Source organism: Ranitomeya imitator, chromosome 10, assembly GCF_032444005.1.
Source record: "Ranitomeya imitator isolate aRanImi1 chromosome 10, aRanImi1.pri, whole genome shotgun sequence".
NCBI lineage: Eukaryota > Metazoa > Chordata > Amphibia > Anura > Dendrobatidae > Ranitomeya > Ranitomeya imitator.
In genome coordinates, this window is record NC_091291.1 from 18,677,110 (window position 1) to 18,702,047 (window position 24,938).

Below are 24,938 nucleotides of genomic sequence, written 5' to 3' on the forward strand. Positions count from 1 at the left end.
CATTACTGCAATTATTTAATTGTTTATCTTTTTTTTTTAACAATCGGGTGACAATCTTCCTGAAAGAACCAATATATTGGTGAAGGGGGATTCACAGAACAAAATGCCACACTCTCCAATACTTGTCACAAAACCAATATACTGCATGATGAGTCCCATTGATAGAGTTAGGATAAATTATTAGAGTGGAATTGAATTTATTTTGAATTTTACAAATGCAGATTTTTTTTGTAATTTGTTCCAAACTAATTCAGCAAAATGGCGATATTACATATCTTTATGCTATGTTGGGACTTCCAGCTTGGCCTATCTGTGCCAAGAAATCCCAGACTAGAGCGTGCGTCATAGAATGTTGGCACAGGTTGTGACATCTTGATGTGCCTCATCACATTACGACGCACATTCTGGACTGGGACTTGAGGCCGCAATTAGGCCCAGGGCCTCCCTGCACCACAACCTTTCAACATGTGCTCTAGCCAAGGATTTCCGGCTACAACTAGGCCTCGGACATCAATGAAAGTGTTGTCACAATCGGAGGTCCAGGCCTAGTATATAGATGTCCAAGGTTTCAGGTCGTGGCAGTGGTAAGGACCTTACAGGGGACATGGAGCAACTCAGGTGAGCGGCAAAGTATTAGTTGTTTTGTTTTCTACATCCCATATTTTTTATGTCTTGAAGTCTCTCCAAACACTAGAGAATAATAAGGAACATTTGCGGAAAATAAATTTGCTTCTAAATTAATTTCCTAGCAAAATCATCTACATTTTCTGAATTTGAAACTCATCAGATTTTAACTTTAACCAGCTACGTACAACGTGGTCCCGACAAGTGTTAAGAAAAGTATATGAGATATTTTATAAGACCTTGTGCCAACTTGAAACAGAAATCTGTTGAAGCCATTAGGTCACAAGTTTTTGTAGGTCCACCTGCTGGACCTCACCGTTAGGTTTCTCAACTGTTTAGAGGACATAAATAAGTCTAGTTTTCGGTTGGGTTTTTCATGATTTTCAGAGGGCTTTGAGGCTGAGAAAAATAGTGATCCATAGAGCAGTAGAGTTGGGAAAGTGGAACTTCTCTGGAAGGCTCGTCAAAGAATGGGATAATAGACAGTCTCATAATGGACTGTATGTTAAATTGTGCACTTTACTGTTCTTACACTTTTACCTGCTTTCATATTTTATTAGTTTGCAGACGTCAGGCGTGAAAATAGTGGAAAATTTCCAGCTTCCTCAATTTGTCTGTCATATCACACACAGTAGCTCCTGGCACTCCTCGTATAATGATATCATTAAACAGAAATTGAGAAGTTTATAGTTAATTAGTCATGAGGGCCAAACCCAAGGTGAAAAACAGCATTTTACGGGACTTTTTGTTATGTACGCAGATGAAATTAATCAACTAATACTGTATGCGTCATCAATGCGGCTGCTGTAGTCCTGTAATTAAGGACTACACTAATGCGTCCGAAAAAAAGAACCCCCGCATTCCTGTTGGCTGTCTGTCATACTACAGCAGTCACAACCCAAAAAGTAAAGGAATTTATTCGAGTAAAATTGAATTCTCCTTGAATTTTACAAAAAGTATTAAAATGTGGTTTATTTGCTTCATGATAATTCATCAAAATGGCGGACAGCTCTGGCATTCAGTAGAGGCACCAGGTAAGAGGTTATTAAAAAAATAATAATAATCACTTCACAGCTAACCTGTCCCTTGCAGCCCCCTCTCCGATAATTCATTGTTCTTCTTTTTTTCTATCCCATTGCACGTATCCTCTTCAGAAGCTTCACTCCAGAGTGTGACTTCCAGCACCAGGAATCAGACATCACTGCAAGTTGCACCTTCTCTCCAGACCTTCTGACATTATGATTTTACATTGGGTATCGCCCAAGTGATGGGGCTCTATGGAGAGTTATGTGAGGATGGTGTCCATAGTGACATGTTCAGCTCTCTCTTTATCCTTCTCCCATTATGCTCTACTTCTATTACTATCACCACCCCTCATCTTTCTCCTTCTCTACCCCCTACTTGGTGTCCATAGTGACATGTTCAGCTCTCTCTTTATCCTTCTCCCATTATGCTCTACTTCTATTACTATCACCACCCCTCATCTTTCTCCTTCTCTACCCCCTACTTGGTGTCCATAGTGACATGTTCAGCTCTCTCTTTATCCTTCTCCCATTATGCTCTACTTCTATTACTATCACCACCCTTCATCCTTCTCCTTCTCTACCCCCTACTTGGTGTCCATAATGACATGTTCAGTTCTCTCTTTATCCTCCTCCCATTATGCTCTACTTCTATTACTATCACCACCCCTCATCTTTCTCCTTCTCTACCCCCTACTTAGTGTCCATAGTGACATGTTCAGTTCTCTCTTTATCCTCCTCTCATTATGCTCTACTTCTATTACTATCACCACCCTTCATCCTTCTCCTTCTCTACCCCCTACTTGGTGTCCATAATGACATGTTCAGTTCTCTCTTTATCCTCCTCCCATTATGCTCTACTTCTATTACTATCACCACCCCTCATCCTTCTCCTTCTCTACCCCCTACTTGGTGTCCATAATGACATGTTCAGTTCTCTCTTTATCCTCCTCCCATTATGCTCTACTTCTATTACTATCACCACCCCTCATCCTTCTCCTTCTCTACCCCCTACTTGGTGTCCATAATGACATGTTCAGTTCTCTCTTTATCCTCCTCCCATTATGCTCTACTTCTATTACTATCACCACCCCTCATCCTTCTCCTTTTCTACCCCCTACTTGGTGTCCATAATGACATGTTCAGTTCTCTCTTTATCCTCCTCCCATTATGCTCTACTTCTATTACTATCACCACCCCTCATCCTTCTCCTTTTCTACCCCCTACTTGGTGTCCATAATGACATGTTCAGTTCTCTCTTTATCCTCCTCCCATTATGCTCTACTTCTATTACTATCACCACCCCTCATCCTTCTCCTTCTCTACTCCCTACTTCTACTAACTGACCTCATCTTCCCCTTCCTGTTACATGGAGGAACGGATGTCAAAGAAACTTTGTGAATCAGAGCCTCCAAAAGGAAGCATGAGTATGAAGGAAAATCGAGACTCTGAAATTTCTACCAATCTCGAAAAAGAGGAGGCCCCATTACTGGTTTGGTGCAGCCCTTTTTATGGTGTCCCTATAATGAACAGTTTTCATTAATATTTTGGGACGTAGAAGAGGATTATTCAGCACTCTGTTGACAATCCAACTGACCACAATGGCTAATCGCGGCGGTATGTAAAGACTTGTCATCCATAGCACCATTACCGTTAATATCTTACCAGCTATACGTGTATGTCAGAAACAACACTAAAGTTACCGCCTGAAACTGGTAATTTCATTGCCATCGGAGAACGCAATGGACAGGTCTTTCTAGGTGCCACCAAAATCCATGAAAAGTGCAGAACTGATTAAGAAATGTATCCAGATATTGAGAATACCTCAAGGTATTTCCTTTGACTTTGATCGATAATTATTTCACGTGGTATTAAGTGGAAACTTTTTCTGTCAATTTCCACATTTTCACAATTTTTGTTTATCATTTTCATATGATTATTATGAAATAAGGCCACAAATGGCAGAAAAGCAAAGACATTGCAAACCGTTAAAAAAAACTGGAGTCAAACAACATATTCATTTATCACGTTATTCACGTGAATTCACCTCGTGCCTCTATATATCATTTTATTGCATTGCTACTATTAAATCTTTTTATCTCTCTGACTTGAGATGAGCAGTACAGAATGTTTCCTTATTAATAAACCTTACCCCTAAATTTATTATATTATCGATGGGTTCTGATGTGCACCTCATACGAAATGTTCACATTTTTCATTTTAATTTTTCTTTATTTCGTGACTGAAAATTTGGGACACTAGATGAGACAGTTTGATCTCCAGTTCTCCTAGGAGGTAGAACTTCAAAGAACAATTAACAGGCAGACTAAGATATTCATCCTACATCTGCCTCTTGGACTTCTGCACTGATTAAATAAGTGTTCCTCTTCTAAATCTGTGGCCAATGGACGAGAGCCCTCACAACTTTCTAACCTGATGACATCCTTGCCTAGATGGCCTCACGCTACATAAACGTTGTGTTATGACTTGACACCAAGTTGGTTGATCAAAATTAGATCCATGGGTGCCATAGGTATGAGCAGGTTCTCAAAGTTCCCACGCAATGGCCCCAGATTACCGATGTGGCCAATGGACCGGTTCCTGCTAGTCAATTCGAACTAACTCTAAAATTTATCATTTAGTCTGTTTAAAATGTTGAGTTGTACTCAATTTCTCATCCCATTTGGCCAAACTACAGATACAAACCAATGTGGTTTCTACCAAAACAACTGCCAGCTGATCCACAAGGTTATTTTCTTAAGTTCCTAGGATCGTAGCCTTACATTTACCAAAAACAAGACAGACGCCAATTTTTTTTATTTTATTTACACATTTTATTATTTCAAAAGGTCATAATCCTTTATTTTATTTCATGTATCCAAAACATATAGTCTTTTTTTACATCACATATGAACTTGGATTTAAGCATTAGATGCCAAGATAAAAGTTGTAGGCTTGACTTGAAGGTGGGTTAGGGTCTTCCAACTGAGAAGTAATTCCAGCAGAGGATGGTGATGGTAGGACATATGGCCACCAATATGGTTCCTTATGAATTTTGTGCATTTTAGGATTTTGAATATGTTTTGCACAGATGTGTCTACCCAAACATTTCCCCGAATATCTCTAAGATCAAAACTTTATCATATTACAAATTCAAAAAATTATCACAACATTCTTCCAAAGCTGGTAATCTCATGGCACTCATCTTTGGATATATTGAGCCAAGAAGATATTTAAAAAAGGGCACATCTGTATATTAGTATTATTCTAGGGGAAATAGATTTTTTCCAGTTCCAAGACGATAAAATAGAAGATATCCATCAAAACAACAAAGGTAGTCTATAAAAATGGATCATAAAAATAATTGCAAACATACAAGTAATGAACATATTAAAGACACAATAAGTTATAAAAACAAAGAACTAGCACGCTCAACCCTTGCCCGGTATTTAGTGAGATCTGCATTCAGCTCAGAACGAGCAGAGCCAAGGCTGAGAAGATGACAAAGTGCCCCGATTTTGTCCAGAAAGTGGTGGCACTATTGGACATGGTACCGTTTTTACTTCCAGATCCATTGCTAGCACCATCACTGGTTGAATCATTTGCACTTCTACCTGGAACCAGCACGTCTGTGTTATGGCCAGACAAATTTGTATTGTGGACATTGCCGTTACCATCTGTACTGGCACCACCATTGGATGATCCACCACTACCTACTCCAGGCACCATCATATTTGAGTTATGGCTACTGTTATTTATGTTTTCATGGCCCATGTTACTTCCAGCACCAGGGTTGCTTCCACCAGAGGGAATTACATAAGAGTTATGTTCATTGCCATGTGGATTTTTTACATTTGGATTATTCATAATATTGCTCCATCCACTACCAATATTACTAATGTTGAAAGGCCCATTATTAACACTAGGGAACATAGAAGGTATGTTGGGAATATTACTGTTGTTCCATGACATGCCTAGACTTTTAAAATAGTCACTTAGAGATCTATTAAACATGGAATTGACATTATACCCAGAGCCATTATTAATACCGGGGGGCATCAAATTTGAGAAAAAACTATTTTTTTTGATCCATTCATTGATTTTTTGGCTGTCATTGCTATGGATAGAGCCATTCAATTTTGAAAGAAAATTCTGGATATTATGGTAATAGCTGGAAGAATCATTATTGTTGGTCAACATATTTGGATCATAGTTACTGCCAAAAATCCAACCTGTTTTATTGCTATCGCTAGATCCTCCTGGTAGAAACTCATGCATCCAAGAGCTAATGTTGGGGTGCGACCCATTGTTATTTGCCCCTGAGGATATATGGTTTAGATATGATTCAATACCGTCCCATGGACCACCATAGTTGCTGACATTTCCGGAAGTAGGTCCATTGCTTGGAATCATAAAGTTAGAGCTATGGTTGCTATCTGAGAAATGGCTACTGCCATTGCTATTGAAAGATCCATAATTTCCACCTGGTGATGCCATATTATGATAAGAACCATTGCTGTTGACCCATTCATTGGCCATTCCAGTTCCATTGCTAGAACTGGTATAAGATGTTGAAGAGCCATTACCTCCAGGGACATTGGCATAGCCTTCAGGTATCCCCATACTATGGTTAGAGATATTACTATTAGTAATCCCAGTCCCATTACCAGAACTGCCATAAGAGTTATTGCTTCCTGACATATTAGTATATCCCGCTGGAACTGATGTATTAGGTTTAGAGTTATTGCTGTTACTAATGTCATTGGCAATTCCAGTTCCATTACCGGTACTCGTGTAGGAAGTAGTTGAGCTATTATTTCCATTAATATTTGTATGCCCCACATGTTCTGTCATATTAGAGTTCGAACTATTGCCCCATCCATTCATCCCACCAGGTCCAGCATAGGAGACTGATGAGTCATTATCTCCAGGACTATGGTAGACCACAGTGTCGAGCCACTCAGAACCTATCCAAGTCCCATTACTAGAACTGTCATTAAAAGATGATGATGAGGAGTTATTTCCATGGATATTGGTATACCCTACAGGCATTGCATTATTGTGGTTGGAATAATTATTGCTGTTGTTCCATTCATTGGTCATTCCAGTTCCATTTCCCGAATTGATGTACCCACCATGTGAAGAGGACCCAGAACTGCCGGCAATAGAGCTGTTTCCACTTCCTGCTGTGTTGTTTCCTGATGAGGAGATATAATTTCCAGAACCATTATTGTTAGTAATACCCGTATTATAAATTTTAGCACCATGCCCAGAAATATGTTGCTTAATACCAGAATTATGGGTCTTTGTCTTGACAGGGTCAGCTGAGTGTCCATTGTTACCAGTTAATGGAATGGTATTTAGATTATAGGAACTACTGGTATCACTACCAGAATTACCAACAATATCATTATTATTAGGACCTACGCTACCTGTAGCCACCGTGGGAGAACTTGATGGATCCTCACTCCAGTCTACGTCTGTGTAAATTACATCAGTGAAGCCGGCACTAAAGTCATTACTATTTGGGAAGTCTATGTCCGTGTAAGCTACTTCTGTGAAGCCACCATTGTCATAGCTGTTATATTCATTATTATATGGGACGTTCATATTGTTGTCAGAATTTGAGTTGGGAAAAAAACTGTCCTCCCCATAATTGCTAAAATCTGGAAATGTTGGGTGTGCGTCCGGGATGGAGCTACCATCACTGGTATTATTGTTATTATGGTTTGATAGAACATCTCCTCCAAGTGTTGATGATCCTGTTGATGATACACTGAGATTGTTTCCCCCTGATGAATAATGAATTGGACTAGAGATATTATTTTCAGAACCGTTATTATTAACAGTGCCAATATTATGTATATTAGTTCCATATGTTGAAATTTGCTGATTAGAATCAGAATTATGAGGTTTTGGTGTTGTGGGGTCCAGATTTTGCATGGTACTGTTATTTCCTGGAACATTCCCATTACTACCATTATTTATTGTGTTTGTTGAGTATCCACCGGTCTCGTTGCTAGCTAATAAAATGTCATTTGGGTTGGAGGCAGAACTGCCAATAGAATCGTGACTATTAGGACCTACGCTATCTGGTGCCACTGTGGGGGAATTGGATGGATCCTCACTCCAGTCTAAGTCTGTGTAAACTACATCCGTGAAGCCGCCACTCAAGTCATTACTATTTAGGAAGTCTATGTCCGTGTAAGCTATTTCTGTGAAGCCACCATTGTCATAGCTGTTATATTCATTATATGGGAAGTTCATATCATTGTCAGAATTTGAGTTGGGGAAAAAACTGTCCTCCCCATAATTGCTAAAATCTGGAAATGTTGGGTGTGCGTCCGGGATGGAGCTACCATCACTGGTACTATTGTTATTATGGTTTGATAGAACATCTCCTCCAAGTGTTGATGATCCTGTTGATGATACACTGAGATTGTTTCCCCCTGATGAATAATGAATTGGACTAGAGATATTATTTTCAGAACCGTTATTATTAGCAGTGCCAATATTATGTATATTAGTTCCATATGTTGAGATTTGCTGATTAGAATCAGAATTGTGAGGTTTTGGTGTTGTGGGGTTCAGATTTTGCATGGTACTGTTATTTCCTGGAACATTCCCATTACTACCATTATTTATTGTGTTTGTTGAGTATCCACCGGTCTCGTTGCTAGCTAATAAAATGTCATTTGGATTGGAGGCAGAACTGCCAATAGAATCGTGACTATTAGGCCCTACGCTATCTGGTGCCACTGTGGGGGAATTGGATGGATCCTCATTCCAGCCTAGGTCTGTGTAAACTACATCCGTGAAGCCGGCACTCTCATAGTTGCCAAAGTCATCACTATTTGGGAAGTCTACGTCCGTGTAAGCTATTTCTGTGAAGCCACCATTGTCATAGCTGTTATATTCATTATTATATGGGAAGTTCATATCATTGTCAGAATTTGAGTTGGGGAAAAAACTGTCCTCCCCATAATTGCTAAAATCTGGAAATGTTGGGTGTGCGTCCGGGATGGAGCTACCATCACTGGTACTATTGTTATTATGGTTTGATAGAACATCTCCTCCAAGTGTTGATGATCCTGTTGATGATACACTGAGATTGTTTCCCCCTGATGAATAATGAATTGGACTAGAGATATTATTTTCAGAACCGTTATTATTAGCAGTGCCAATATTATGTATATTAGTTCCATATGTTGAGATTTGCTGATTAGAATCAGAATTGTGAGGTTTTGGTGTTGTGGGGTCCAGATTCTGCATGGTACTGTTATTTCCTGGAACATTCCCATTACTACCATTATTCACTGTGTTTGTTGAGTATCCACCGGTCTCGTTGCTAGCTAATAAAATGTCATTTGGATTGGAGGCAGAACTGCCAATAGAATCATGACTATTAGGACCTACGCTATCTGGAGCCAATGTGGGGGAATTGGATGGATCCTCATTCCAGCCTAGGTCTGTGTAAACTACATCCGTGAAGCCGGCACTCTCATAGTTGCCAAAGTCGTCACTATTTGGGAAGTCTACGTCTGTGTAAGCTATTTCTGTGAAGCCACCATTGTCATAGCTGTTATATTCATTATTATATGGGAAGTTCATATCATTGTCAGAATTTGAGTTGTGAAAAAAACTGTCCTCTCCATAATTGCTAAAATCTGGAAATGTTGGGTGTGCGTCCGGGATGGAGCTACCATCACTGGTACTATTGTTATTATAGTTTGATAGAACATCTCCAAGTGTTGATGATCCTGTTGATGATACACTGAGATTGTTTCCCCCTGATGAATAATTAATAGGACTAGAGATATTATTTCCAGAGGCATTATTGTTACCAGTATCCATATTAGAAATGTTAGTGCCATATCCTGAAATGTGCAGATTGATATCAGAATTGTGGGTCTTTGGTGTTGTGGATGTCAGGTTTTGCACGTTGACGTTATTTCCTTGTACGTTCCCATTACTACCATTATTCACTGTGTTTGTTGAGTATCCACCAGTATCGTTGCTAGCTGATAACATGGTATTTGGATTATAGGCAGAGCTACCCATAGAATCATGACTATTAGGCCCTACGCTATCTGGAGCCAATGTGGGGGAATTGGATGGATCCTCATTCCAGTCTAAGTCTGTGTAAACTACATCCGTGAAGCCGCCACTCAAGTCATTACTATTTGGGAAGTCTATGTCCGTGTAAGCTATTTCTGTAAAGCCACCATTGTCATAGCTGTTATATTCATTATTATATGGGAAGTTCATATCATTGTCAGAATTAGAGTTGGGAAAAAAACTGTCCTCCCCATAACTGGTGAAATCAGGGAAAGTTGGGTGTGCGTCCGGGATGGAGCTACCATCGTTGACACTATAGATAGGGTTCAATACAACTGATGGTCCTGGTGATAACATACCATCATAGGCTTGCCCTGGTGAATAATTAACAGGACTGGAAACAGTGCTACTTTCACTATCAATAAACATTTTATCGTGGTCTGTATGGCCATTATTACTGTGTGAACCGGTGCCATATTTGGTAATGGCGGGATGTTCCGTTTTTAATGGGTTGCCTCCAGAAGTAGCATCAGTAGAAGGTTGGTTTTGGATACCTGTTCCTGGAGAAGCATTTCCCACGGGCAAATAGCCACTGGCTTGAAGACCGCTCTCAGAATATTGACTGTTGCAGAGACTTTGGTTGCAGCACTTTACAGTAGGGGTGCCCAACTTTTGTAACAAGGGTAGGATAGGTACGTTGCATATTGATGGTGTAGCACAACCTTTGATCACAGTGGGTAAAGTTTGGCCATCTAGGAAAAGAAAAGCAGAGCAATAATCGAGCAGAAATCACAGCATGAAATCAAATAAGGAAGTCTATTTATCATCTCCACCTTCTGCGAATGTTAGGAGAACGCAATCATAGCTGGCGAGCTATCTACTTACCCTTCACAAATGTTCCTTCAATTTCTAAGCAAGAGGTTAGGGCTCCATAACATTGTGCTTTGACTACTGACTCAGTTGAGCAACTTGATCCATCAAGTGTATTACAGCTGTAGCATTGTAGTCCGTTGGGTGTTTTGTCCTCAGGCTTAGAATCTACACAGAAGACATACTGGATTAGTAGCTGAATTGTATTATTTTCATATATGGCTTCAAAAGTTTATTAGATGTGAACCATTAATTTGACGATTTTCTATTTTGTGTTACGAATATTATGTTCAAGGACACTTGGTGACTCCATCTACTTGAGTTGTGACTGAATAAGGAGACCATCAATGCCCCTATGGTTGGTCCATTACATGTTGAACTTAAAAGTTCAGTTTCAAGAGTTTTATGGACAAATACAGTGGGGCAAAAAAGTATTTAGTCAGTCAGCAATAGTGCAAGTTCCACCACTTAAAAAGATTAGAGGCGTCTGTAATTTACATCATAGGTAGACCTCAACTATGGGAGACAAACTGAGAAAAAAAAATCCAGAAAATCACATTGTCTGTTTTTTTAACATTTTATTTGCATATTATGGTGGAAAATAAGTATTTGGTCAGAAACAAAATTTCATCTCAATACTTTGTAATATATCCTTTGTTGGCAATGACAGAGGTCAAACGTTTTCTGTAAGTCTTCACAAGGTTGCCACACACTGTTGTTGGTATGTTGGCCCATTCCTCCATGCAGATCTCCTCTAGAGCAGTGATGTTTTTGGCTTTTCGCTTGGCAACACGGACTTTCAACTCCCTCCAAAGGTTTTCTATAGGGTTGAGATCTGGAGACTGGCTAGGCCACTCCAGGACCTTGAAATGCTTCTTACGAAGCCACTCCTTCGTTGCCCTGGCGGTGTGCTTTGGATCATTGTCATGTTGAAAGACCCAGCCACGTTTCATCTTCAATGCCCTTGCTGATGGAAGGAGGTTTGCACTCAAAATCTCACGATACATGGCCCCATTCATTCTTTCATGTACCCGGATCAGTCGTCCTGGCCCCTTTGCAGAGAAACAGCCCCAAAGCATGATGTTTCCACCACCATGCTTTACAGTAGGTATGGTGTTTGATGGATGCAACTCAGTATTCTTTTTCCTCCAAACACGACAAGTTGTGTTTCTACCAAACAGTTCCAGTTTGGTTTCATCAGACCATAGGACATTCTCCCAAAACTCCTCTGGATCATCCAAATGCTCTCTAGCAAACTTCAGACGGGCCCGGACATGTACTGGCTTAAGCAGTGGGACATGTCTGGCACTGCAGGATCTGAGTCCATGGTGGCGTAGTGTGTTACTTATGGTAGGCCTTGTTACATTGGTCCCAGCTCTCTGCAGTTCATTCACTAGGTCCCCCCGCGTGGTTCTGGGATTTTTGCTCACCGTTCTTGTGATCATTCTGACCCCACAGGGTGGGATTTTGCGTGGAGCCCCAGATCGAGGGAGATTATCAGTGGTCTTGTATGTCTTCCATTTTCTAATTATTGCTCCCACTGTTGATTTCTTCACTCCAAGCTGGTTGGCTATTGCAGATTCAGTCTTCCCAGCCTGGTGCAGGGCTACAATTTTGTTTCTGGTGTCCTTTGACAGCTCTTTGGTCTTCACCACTGTGGAGTTTGGAGTCAGACTGTTTGAGGGTGTGCACGGGTGTCTTTTTATACTGATAACAAGTTTAAACAGGTGCCATTACTACAGGTAATGAGTGGAGGAAAGAGGAGACTCTTAAAGAAGAAGTTACAGGTCTGTGAGAGCCAGAAATCTTGATTGTTTGTTTCTGACCAAATACTTATTTTCCACCATAATATGCAAAAAAAATGATAAAAAAACAGACAATGTGATTTTCTGGATTTTTTTTTCTCAGTTTGTCTCCCATAGTTGAGGTCTACCTATGATGTAAATTACAGACGCCTCTCATCTTTTTAAGTGGTGGAACTTGCACTATTGCTGACTGACTAAATACTTTTTTGCCCCACTGTATTTAGAATTGAGAGTCCTCAGTGGTTGATACCTTTTAATGGCTAACTGAAAAGATGGTAACAAATTGCAAGCTTTCGAAGGTATCAACCACTGAGGACTCTCAATTCTAAATATTTGTCTATCTACTGGCTAACACGGTACCAAGATATATTTCTTTCCTGTATCAAGAGTTTTATGGAAATTTACAGTCCATCAAAGGTCAATGGTATAACATAAAAACATACAAATTAATTTGCCCAAAAAAGAAAAACCATGATGCGCCCCATCCAATCTCCAACAACTGTAAAGATTCTAGTTTTTCTCAATTTGCTTGATGTAAAGAGCCTTCAAAGAAAATCTTGAAGAAGAACATTGAATATTCCTCACACAACAATATTTTTGTAATATTTTTGGTAGTAAGATATTGAGAAACTCCTAGCGTCACCCACCATATTTGATTTTCACTTCTTAATGAAAAATTGATCATTAAGGGGTCTCCAGTGTATGGATAGAGCTCAGAAGCTGATCCCCTTCCATTAATGGTAGAAGCTCGCTAATATTAAATAGGCGGCATCTGTGTTAAGCATCAGTGTCCTGAGCTAAGAGTTGACCGATGCTGCTAACCATATAAAACTCAGACATCAGCATTAAAATGGAGGGGCTGCCGCTGCTCTGATCGCCCCCCACATGATGCCTGCTATATGCTCCTGTTGATACCATCTTTCTACTCCTGCAAAGGTCAGTGAAGGGCTACAGTTCATCGTAGACCTTAATTTTCTCTATATATCGTGACACCATATTATATGTGGTCAAATGATCACAGGCTAAAGTCCCCTAAAAGGGCTAAAAAATATATGAAGAGCTTCAATGGAGTAGGCCTAAGGTGAATATAACTTTGCTTTTTATTTTGAAATAAATGTGTAAAACAGGGTGTAAATTTATTATTTCAAATAAAGGATTTTATTCTTGCTATGTGTTTAATTTCCAAACTTACTATAAGGTAGCAATGGTGGCGTCTTATAGACTCCTCTCCATTACTAACCCATGATCTTGATGTCAGCTGACAATACAAGACTGACATAAACCCCAACCCTATTACCCCACTTGCCACTGCTATGGGACAAAGTTGGAAGAGTGAGACTAAGGAGCAAGATTTGGCGCATCTTATGGATGCACCATTTTTGGGGCAGCTGAGGGATTTTGCTGGTAGCCAGGGGGGCAATATTTCTGACTCCGTCCCAGACTATTAATATCAACCCACAGCTGTCTGTTTAGCTTTTGCTGGTTTGAATTTATAGGAGGATCCTACGTTATTTTTATCTGGGGTCCCCTATACATTCACCAGTAAAGGCTAAGCAAACAGCTGCGAGCTGATATTAATATCTTGGGAACCTTACGGGGTATTGTCTCTTGTCCCAGATTATTAACATCAGACCCCAGCTGTGGGCTTTCCCTCTGCTGGTTATGGAAATTGTATGGGAGGCCATGCCATTTTTTAATTTAATTCTCAATTTTACACAAGATGTACACAATAATGAGCGCTGCCTTCATCAGCTGGCGCCTGGGATCAGCGCGAACTATACTAATTTTCCTAGGCGCCGGTATGGCAATGGATGTGGTACACAGACACATGGATGGCAAACGGATGCAGGGATGTCATATAGATTGTCTACTTGATTATTACTATCAAAAGGTTCCTTCGAACCGTGCGTCTTCTATATCGGACCTTACCTGTGCCACTGTTGCAAAAGTTTTCATTACAGCACTGGACGGACACAGAAGATGTTTGACTGGAGAAAACCAAGTTCTGGGTACAAGACGGAATCTCTCCACATCCTTTTATGTTGACATCTGATATGTCACCTTTTGTTAGGTAAGGAAAGACAATGGTGTTAGAGGTAAAAAGCGCTAAAAATTAATACTCAATATTTTATGCAATTTTGTAAGTTTTGTAGTAAATTTGTTTCGAAAAAACTTGTGAGTTCCTCCTTACCATTAACATAATTTTTGTTGACGAGTGGTATTAATTGATTGGAGTTTTTTTACTGATCATCATAAGTCATTTTCATCAATGGAAATATATTTTTGCTGTACATACTTGTCATATACAACCCTTCCCTTTATCCATCTACTCACCAAAGGAACCTACGACTTTCATATCTACACACAGTTTCTGTTCTCCCGTGCATCGCATTGTCTTCATTGTATCACTGTTGCAGTCGCTTCCAGGAGATATACATGAGTGACAGTAGAGATCATTTTGAGTTGTGTTAGGACCTGAAAACAATAAAATGATAGTCAAAGCTGACAAAATAATATTAATTCATTCCTACATGAACCACCATGTTATCTCATGACCAGTACGCTTGGACCAGCTCTTGCAGATCTTGTCGATGTGATTTAGGAAAAATTTACAAACCAAAACATTTAAACCAAAATTTGAAAATTGGTAAAAAAAAACCACTAAATCCATTTTTTCCAATACGGACATTACGATCCATAGATTCATGACAATAACTGTGATAAGATCAGACAAACTCCTAGGGACTATTTAATAGCAAATCAGTCAGTCCAATTTCTGTGAAACAAACCTTCTCTGGGCATCTTGGAAACCCATGACCTTGTTGGGATACAAGACGGTTAGTTAAACTAATGCCTTTTTACAGGGCCTGATAATTGTCAAACCTTCTCAGACCCCACTGATCTCATGTATTTGAAGGGAAAAGGGAGACACAAAGCGCATATAGGGTCTTATCTCACAAAAAGAATGGAGGAATCACCAAAAAATAGCTCACCTGGTGAAGCTGAAAGCAGGCATGTGAAGATTTCGGCTGCCGCAGATCCACAAGCCGGTCACCGACCATATGAAGTATATAATCCGCGCTGCCGCAATAATGTTGAGGTTCCAGTTGATAGTAGAATTAAAACAGTGGTTTATTGAACGCGTTTCAGGGCTCTCATGGCCCCTTCTTCAGGAGTAACCACATACAACATACCTGTTTTAATTCTACTATCAACTGGAACCTCATCATTATTGCGGCAGCGCGGATTTAATCCACACTTCCTATAGTATACTGATCTCATGTAAACATAGCAGCAACCGGCAATCATTACATTTAAATGCTTATTTGTGGGCTGATTTGATACTTTATGCAGGCCTAAAAATTATTTTTGTCATCGGCACACTTCCCTGTTTTAGCAAGGGATATGGTTTTGTCAAGATATGATTCTTCATCCTAATACAGATTGAATTAACCTGTGTTAAGGAGCCTTGAACAAAAGATGAGTAGCTTAATTGTATTGTTGGGTTGGTTTTATTGGCTTGGTTGTATCAGCTTAGTTGTATCGGTGAGTTGGTTATATATTGGCTTGGTTGTATTGTTGAGTTGGTTATATTGGCTTGGTTGTATCAGCTTAGTTGCATCATTGAGTTGGTTATATTGGCTTGGTTGTATCAGCTTAGTTGTATTGTTGAGTTGGTTTTATTGGCATGGTTGTATCAGCTTAGTTGTATCGTTGAGTTGGTTATATTGGCATGGTTGTATCAGCTTAGTTGTATCGATGAGTTGGTTATATATTGGCTTGGTTGTATTGTTGGGTTGGTTATATTGGCTTGGTTGTATCAGCTTAGTTGTATTGTTGAGTTGGTTATATTGGCATGGTTGTATCAGCTTAGTTGTATTGGTGAGTTGGTTATATATTGGCTTGGTTGTATTGTTGAGTTGGTTATATTGGCTTGGTTGTATCAGCTTAGTTGTATCATTGAGTTGGTTATATTGGCTTGGTTGTATCAACTTAGTTGTGTTGTTGAGTTGGTTATATTGGCATGGTTGTATCAGCTTAGTTGTATCGGTGAGTTGGCTTTATTGGCTTGGTTGCATCAACTTAGTTGTATCGTTGAGTTGGTTGTATATTGGCTTGATTGTATCGTTGAGTTGGTTATATTAGTTTGGGTTTATCAGCTTGATCATTGCATTGATGATATTGGCTTGGTTGAATCGACTTGGTTGTATCATTGAGTTGGTTATATTTGCTTGGTTGTATCAGCTTGGATATAACATTGAGTTGGTTATAGTGACTTGGTTGTATCGTTGAGTTGGTGATATTAGCTTGATTGTATCGACTTGGTTGAATCATTGAGTTGGTTATACTGACTTGGTTGTATCGTTGATTTGTTGATATTGGCTTGGTTGTATCGACTTGGCTGCATCATTGAGTTGGTTATATTGGCTTGGTTGTATCAGCTTTGTTGTATTGTTGAGTTGGTAATATTGGCTTGGTTGTATCGGCTTGATTGTATCATTGAATTGGTTTGCTTGGTTGGTTATATTGGATTGAACGTATAAGCTTGTTTGTATCATTGAGTTTCTTATATTAGCTTGGTTGTATCAAATTGGTTGTATCGTTGAGTTGGTTATTCTTTGGTTTTGATGTATCAGGTCGGTCGTATCGTTGAGTTTATTAAATTGGCTTGGTTGTATCAGCTTGAATGTATATTTACGTACAGAAATCTGCCTGTGTAAACTATATTATTTATTATTTTGGCATGGCCAACCATGCTTCCTCACGAAAAATCCCATCACTCATAGTCGAGAACGCTGGTGCCGGTTTATTAAGACTGGTGTTGTACATGCCAGTCTTAATGAAGGGCATAATAGAGCAAGATGCACTCAATTTATTAAGAGGTGCTGCCCACCTAATTATACTGTATTTGGAGCATTTTGAGCTCTGCACCTTTGTCAGATACTAGAGTAATATTTCTGGCATAAGTTAAGAAACTCTTGATGAATTTGATGGGAGGATGCCATCATGTCCCATCCATCCCATGCTCTGCCCAATTTGAAAATTCCGAAAGTTGCCAGCTTTTCAAATTTTTTCAACTTTTCAGTGTTTTATTCCAGAAAATCAACATAAACACTTTAATGAATCAAGCCCCCAATACTTTTACAGTCAGTCTTTAATTAACTGCTCATAAAGCCATCTTGGAGAAACTGTGCATACAGTGACCTCCAGTGATTGCCAAAAAATACGTTCGGTCACATGCATTCTAAAATAGTTTCGTTGATTGTGGAATCTTCAATGTTGAGGTTTGGCCACATCCTCATCGGTGGTACCCACCATTTTGAAAAATACTTATCTGTTGCTCATGGAAACCAATAGTAGGTTGTCGAATGGCCAATTTTTCAAGTTGACAAACAAGACCCAAAAGTGAACCCCAACCTAAACTTGTCAATGGAGCAAATTCAGCTAATTCGATCTTTCATTATCTTAAGTCCCAAAACACTAAGACCATAATAACCTAAAAATATATGGCTACTGTACCTGGGATTTGTTTAGTGTTACAAAGATCCGAGTCGCAAATCCTCTGCTGCAGGGATAAGGTGATCCGGTCATTTGGGGATATTGATATTTTTTGGGAACTTTTAGTTGAGTTTATGCAGCCTTTAAAAACTTTCTGCACCTTACAAGGAACTTTGTAAAAAAAAAAAAAATAAATGTTATATCACTTATTCACAACAGATATAAAGAATAGGCAATTACATTTTCCAAATCCATATTTTTGGCTCTTATCATGACAATATTGTGTCTATATAACATACATAGTTCCTTCCAGTTCTATTCTTTTATGAGGCCTGATGGGAGACATATTTTCATAATTTAACTTATGGTTGAACTCAAAAATTATTTTAAGATTTTTACTTGGGGAAGAAATTGCAGCAGGATGCACTATGAGAAGAAGACAAGCCGGCGGTGGTCGTGTGATGGGGTGATGTTCTGATGGAAATCTCTTGCCTTATCATCATGTAGATATGACACCTACCCAACATTGTGCAGACCAAGTACCCCCCCTTCATGGCAGTGGGATCCGCTAATGTCAATGCCTCTTTGAGTACATAATTGTGCGTCAGAAATGGAGGAACATGATAAGGATCAAGGTGATTACTTATCACCAAATTCCCAGATCACAGTCCAAATCGACCATCTGTGGGATGTCCTAGAAAACCAAGTCTGACTCATGGAGGTCTAACCAAGAAACTTATAGGATACAAGGATATACTGCTAATGACTTGGTGCCAGATATCACAGGACACTTCAGATGTCTTGTGGACTCAAGGCATTGACAGGCCCAGAGCTGCTTTGGTGGCACAAGTGACTGGGACAGGCTGCCATGAGAGGAGGCGAGTTCTCCTTCAATGGAAGTCTTCAGACAGAATCTGGACAGACATCTGTCTTAGACGTTTTAGTGGATCCTGCAGTGATCAGGGTGTTGGACACGATGACCCTTGAGGAATCTTCCAACTCTAACATTCTATGATGCTCTAAAGTGGTTTTAATGTTATGGCTGATCAGTGTCTAATGATTTTTTTATTATTATTATTTCAAAACCCCTAAACAGTATTCAACAATTCCATAATAAGTGGCTACTTACAGGAGTCGACGTACAAGGCGGTGGTGGAGCACTTGTCATTGTCTCCAGGACACGTCACCTCGGTTGGACTGCACCCATCACTACCTACGCACGTGTGACACTTCAAGGAGTAAGCTGGAAAAAAGAAAGAACAGTTCAGAAGCTTGGATCATAAAGTCACATCATTTATACATAATTTGTCCATATTTGTGCCATATTGATATGAGCATTGGCTTTCATTATACATTTATTTATATTCATCTGACACTTTTAAAGGGACTCTATCACCAGATTTTTACCACCTAATCTGAGAACATCATAATGTAGGGTCAATTACCCTGATTCCGGCAATGTGCTACTTGTTGGGTTGCTAGCTGTAGTTTGGTAATGATCACTAGGTGTCTCGTGCCTACTCATCGAACCCCGCCCCTGCACTGATTTACAGCTTCCTGCCTACGAACAGTATACTTAGAAATCAACCAATCAGTGCTATCCATATTGGGTCACTCTTATCACTCAAGTTACGAGTTCCAAAGAGGTTCAGGTGAATTAGAAGCAACGATCCTCCACTGTTCGAGGCATTAATCAATCTTATTTCAAAGCCTTCTACTAGTAATATACTCCGACATGTCGAAAAAAAAAATGCTTTTCGTGGGAAATCCCTATAGTTTTGTTTCCTGGCATCAAGAGTACTAAAAAGTTTCCAAAAACTGCCTCCAAACTATATAATTCTGATTAACTTTACGGGTCTTGAAGCTTTTCCAGAATCTTTTCACAAGGATGTGAAGACTTTTGCAACAAACTTTTTTTTTTATTATGCTTTTTTCTGTTACAGGGCGTGTCGTCTTATATCGGTTGTATAATATAGGGCAGGCACATATTTCTCTTGTAAGGTTTATTTACACAGTTCTCATAAATGCAGAAGAACATATATAATTATACAAGAGCATTTGTTTTTTCTATATATATATTCCTGTAATTCTTGTCGTGTAGGCTAGACTGAATTTAGTTGCATAGAAGGCGCGTCATGTCATCGTACTGTGATACTCATTATTTCTCAGCAGTCAGCGGCAGAGTATTCCGCTTTTTGTTTTTTTTTGGAAATCTGCCATGCTGTTCCAAAGCCAAGAACCTTTATATTTAGAGCAAATTTTTATGGTCTTTACCAAGGGGGTGGTGCTCACAAGTTAACAATGCAGAGTAGCCTAAAGGCCCGCCCCAGAGGATCCAGTGAGCCCCTCCCACTTGGAACCAGATTTACAAATAATAAACAAACCATGCATGTATTATTGCATTTTCACCTTTTTTGTCTAGTTTTTGGTGATCTTAGCCAACTTAGTCAAATTTTTTTCTCTAATTTGAATTTTTTTAAGCTCATTTTTGCGTTGGACCTTTTTGTTATGTTTTTCAACGTGGGCCTAATTTTTGATTCCCATTGTTTGTAGCTGATTTGATTTATCAATTCCGACTTTTTACATTTTTTGCCCAAATTTTCACCAAATAAACAATAGTCACATGTTGCACGAAATATGTCACAAAATTTGCGCAAGCAATTTCAAATGTGAATATTAACATTCCAGAGGAGGAACTGGAGAAAAATTGTACAAAAAAATGTGCTACTTTTTTACAAAGTCGCAATTGATAAATATCTGGAAAACAATAACCTTGCCCACATTGGTGAAATGAAAAAGAAACAAGCAAACAAGTAACATAAACTGAAAAAAAGCACAAATTAAAAGACGAATAAGGCAGAAAAAAACAGGTGAAAAAAAACAAAAATTAGACAAAAAAGGGTGCAAATGTGATAATGAATGTGTGGAAAACACTGTAAAGGATTTCGATAAATAATGCCAGGGTCTTTAGCTTATTCCATCTCTAAAAATGAAAAAAGCAAAAACAAAATCAAATCTATCCTCAAAGTTGTAACAATGAAAACAGCAACTTATCCCGCAAATAAAAATAAGCTCCAACTAGTCAGAAACAAATTAAAACATTATGGGCATGGCAAACAATTGATGCATGATCAAATCCCATACTGGGATTTAAAAAAAGTAAAAAAAATGGCAAATGTATATCTCTCAAATTTCTAATAAGATTATAAAATAAAAAACTATACACGCTTAATATTGCTTTGTCTGTAATGATTCATTCTATACATTTATTGTGATTGTTAGTTTTTATACTCCGTGGCAAACACTGTCAAAAATTCTGGTAACAATTTCAGAATACCAATCGTGCCATCCTCCACGATGAGATGAGAGAATTGATTTGATTTGTTATGAATTTTCTCAAAAATTCAAATTTGACAGAATCCAAATTTTAGGTATTCAATCCTTAAGAATACAGCAAAATGGTGGCTAACGTTTTGCAAGATCCTATTGAAGGAAGGGAAGGGGTTGCATGATAAAAATTTTGCATTCACTTGTCATAGGACCACCCTTTACTTGCAATTCTCTGCCCATTCCTCTGCTTGCTTTGGATCTTCCTTCAAATTGTTCTTCTATTTGGAGTGATCTTTGGTTCAGATCTTCACGCACCGGCTAAACCTCATATAATAAAATAGAAAGAATCATATGTCTTTAACGTATGGCGCATCCCAAATAACCACGGGAGGCCAAATCAGTGCCTCAAGATTTGGACTGAAAACCAAACAGAAGACTGATGCAAAGGCCAAACAGAGGATTGATCTGAAGACTTAACAAAAGAACGAAGAGAAGATTGATCTAAATACCTATCCAAACATCGAAGAGAAGAGTCATGTGAAGACCAATCTAAATACCAAACAGAAGACTCATCTGAAGACTGATCCGAAGACTGAACAGATGATATATTGGAAGACTGATCAAAAGACCGAACAGAAGACTGATCAGAAGACTGATCTAAAGACCTTAACAGGTGACTGTTGTGAAGACTAATCCAAAGACAGAACAGAAGATTGTCTAAAGACCAATCCAAACACGAAAGAGAAGACTCATGTGAAAATCAATCTAAATACCAAACAGAAGAATGATGTGAAGACTAATCCAAACACTGAACAGACGATTAATCTGAAGACTGATCCAAAGACGAAACAGAAGACTGATCCAAAGACCTTAACAGGTGAGGTGACTGTTGTGAAGACTGATCCAAAGACTGAACAGAAGATTGTCTAAAGACCAATCCAAACACGAAAGAGAAGACTCATATGAAAATCAATCTAAATACCAAACAGAAGAATGATCTGAAGACTAATCCAAACACTGAACAGAGGATTGATCTGAAGACCGATCCAAACACTGAAGAGAAGACTTATCTGAAGACCCATCTAAATACCAAACAGAAGACTAACCTGAAGACTGATCCAAAGACTGAACAGAAGACTGATCAGAAGACTCATCCAAAGACTGTAAGAGATGATGGATCTGAAGACTAATTTATTCGCCAAAAGAGAAGTATGTACTCAAAACCAATACAAAGACTGAAGAAAAGACTTATCTGAAGACAAATCCAAAGACCGAAGAGAATACTGATCTGAAGACCAATCCAAATCAAATAGAGCACTTGGCAGGGAGCTGCAGCAGCAGGACAGGGGAAGGGTGAGCCTAGGAATGGAGAGTAATGTATACTCTTTTTCTTTTTTTAAAACCCTTTGCTGACTCTCTGTTTATTATGATTTGGTATTTGGAGATATCTTGAAGAATGATAAACCTTTTTCAAAAAATTAATTTTGGGTGATTCCACCATCTCTATTCCTTAAAAGACTACTGAAGGAAATCATTAAAATTATTTTTGGACCGGTATTTTGTAAAAAGGAATCCAAAAGGATTCTAGGGACTAATGTGAGGAGAGGATATTAATAGATATTTCAGTTGATTAAAGTTTATTATTTCTCTGTACGAGGTGTGGTGGTTGGGTCATCATCACACGTGCTCCTCTTAGAACTCCCAGCCCTGGCCGATGCCTAATAATTCCAGTAATTACAGTCTCCGATCATCAGAACTTTCTCTTCTTCCAGGATGAAAAATTATCTTTCTTCTTTCACGAAGCCTCCCAGCCTCCTCCCGCTCGTTCTTACACCCTAAATTTTCTCATCCGCGCCCATAACTTCTGACTTAATTACATTTTCACCTTTGATTCATTCATGAATACTATTCAGACTTGTGTTTTCCCATCCTGCCCAATATGTAGAAATCGCAAGTTTTAATTTATACAGATAATTAAAATTTCTCCTACTCATATCTATCTGGAAGGCAGATGTACATGATAGATTTAGCAATATGACACGCATATAAGTGTAGTCAAGCCAAGTTTGTTATTCAATGTGACCGTAATTCAAATATATCAAATTGATGATTTTTCTATAGGGCTGCAAATAAGTCACGTGTGGATTTTTGTATGCATCTTTTTTTGTGCGTGTGCGAGTTTTGTCTGTATTTTTCACCGGTAGAGCTTGTACTTAGTATAGTCCATGGGGGTGTTCATATGTTCGACTTTTGTGCAGAAAAAGGGGTTGGTGCAAAATTATGGAGACATTGATTCGAGTGCCGGATAAAAACCGTCAATGCAAGTCTATGGGTCCATGAAAAAAAACTTCCGGCGCTCCGATGCCATCTGTATGGTACATAGGAGAAAATGGAGAAACTTCTTCTTTTTGTTTCTCATCAGAAAAAACTTTTTGAAATTTGGACCAAACTCGGTGAAAATTTGAAGAAAAACCACTGAAGAGACTCGGATCGTTTTTCGCACAAAAATCTAGATCTTATCTTATTACTCAAATCCTTATTACAGCACAATTATGATGCAGACTAAATATTAACAACTAGTCCAGACTTTCAGTAATCGGTTACCTGCTACCGTTTTACATATTTTTTTTCCAACCATCTCAAAAATCAACAATCAGGTCCCTTTAATTCCCGATTTAAGGACTTGCATATTTTCCATATTTTGGTGACATAAATTGATCAATACTGGATCTTACCTGGAATAACCAACGCCACAAGGCAGCCCAGCAACAGGGACCTCTCTGCTATGTGCGCACCCATCCTGAGTTTTCCCCCTTGTGCCATGAGCCAGGGCACAGCGTGAAGTATATATACCTGTGCCATCATTCATCGCCCATCAGAAACGCCCGGGAACCTCCACTCCCTGAATGATGATGATGAGTAACATGTAAAAACCATGCAAAGCACTAATTAATATTTTGGTACAGAAGGAGAGAATCATTATCAGCCTGGAGATCACTGCAAACATTTCCAAAGCAAAGTGCATCATCCTTCCCTTTAATAGGGGCAATAAAAGATTTCCGTATATTCTTAAGAATATTTGAATTAGGAAGAGACGAAGAGATGAAGTAGTTAAAGGAAACTTCACTACAAAAACTTTCATTGCATTTATCAACTCTCAGAGATTATTATTCATTACTAGGGATTATTACTAACAGGAGTGTACATAGAAATCATGGGGCCCCACAGCAGAAGTCCTATTTGCCCCAAAAAAGAAAAAATATATATTATGCAGATATTCGACAGGGTCACATAGCCCACAACTCTGCAGCTGTTACAAAGTAATTTTACCCCTATTGAAGCCCATTAATGTTCCCACACATAAAATACCCCTTTCATGGCCCCTACAAAGTATGATGCAAACAAATGTGTAGCCCAAACACATTTGTAATGTCCTCCCATATAGCCTCCAAACAGTATAATGCCCTCCATATAGCCCACCAGACAGTTTGATGGTCCCCCATAACATTTCACACAGTATAAAGGACCCTACACTGCCCTCCAGACAGTACAATGGCTGTCACACAATCCTCCAGATAGTATGATGGCCCTCCAAATAGTGTTCTGGCCCCATAAATAGCCCTACAAGTAGTATGATGGCACCAAAAATAGTATGATGGTCCATGTGAAGGGTGGGGGGATTTAATGGCAGCATACAATCCTCCTGAAAAGCATGTGTAGCTGTAACAAG

At 39.0% G+C, this 24,938-nt stretch overlaps 1 protein-coding gene across 1 annotated transcript; it reads right to left on the bottom strand.

Moving 5' to 3' along the window:
* Positions 1 to 5,111: 5,111 nt before the first annotated feature.
* Positions 5,112 to 24,063, bottom strand: LOC138652161 (uncharacterized protein DDB_G0283357-like). Its single transcript, XM_069742931.1, has 7 exons — positions 23,944 to 24,063; positions 19,008 to 19,121; positions 17,900 to 18,049; positions 14,714 to 14,854; positions 14,309 to 14,440; positions 10,590 to 10,742; positions 5,112 to 10,456 (listed from the first exon to the last, which is right to left on the bottom strand). The coding sequence occupies exons 1-7, from the start codon at positions 24,029 to 24,031 to the stop codon at positions 5,112 to 5,114; spliced, it is 6,123 nt and encodes a 2,040-aa protein (XP_069599032.1). The 5' UTR covers positions 24,032 to 24,063.
* Between the last annotated feature and the right edge of the window lie 875 nt (positions 24,064 to 24,938).

Coding starts and splice junctions, on each gene's coding strand:
- LOC138652161 (XM_069742931.1), bottom strand. CDS start 24,031: ATGGCACAAGGGGGAAAACTCAGGATGGGTGCGCACATAGCAGAGAGG. Junction 18,050..19,007: donor CGCCTTGTACGTCGACTCCT/GTAAGTAGCCAC, acceptor TTTTTTACAAAG/TTCCTTGTAAGGTGCAGAAA. Junction 10,743..14,308: donor CTTTTGCAACAGTGGCACAG/GTAAGGTCCGAT, acceptor TCTTCTGTGTAG/ATTCTAAGCCTGAGGACAAA.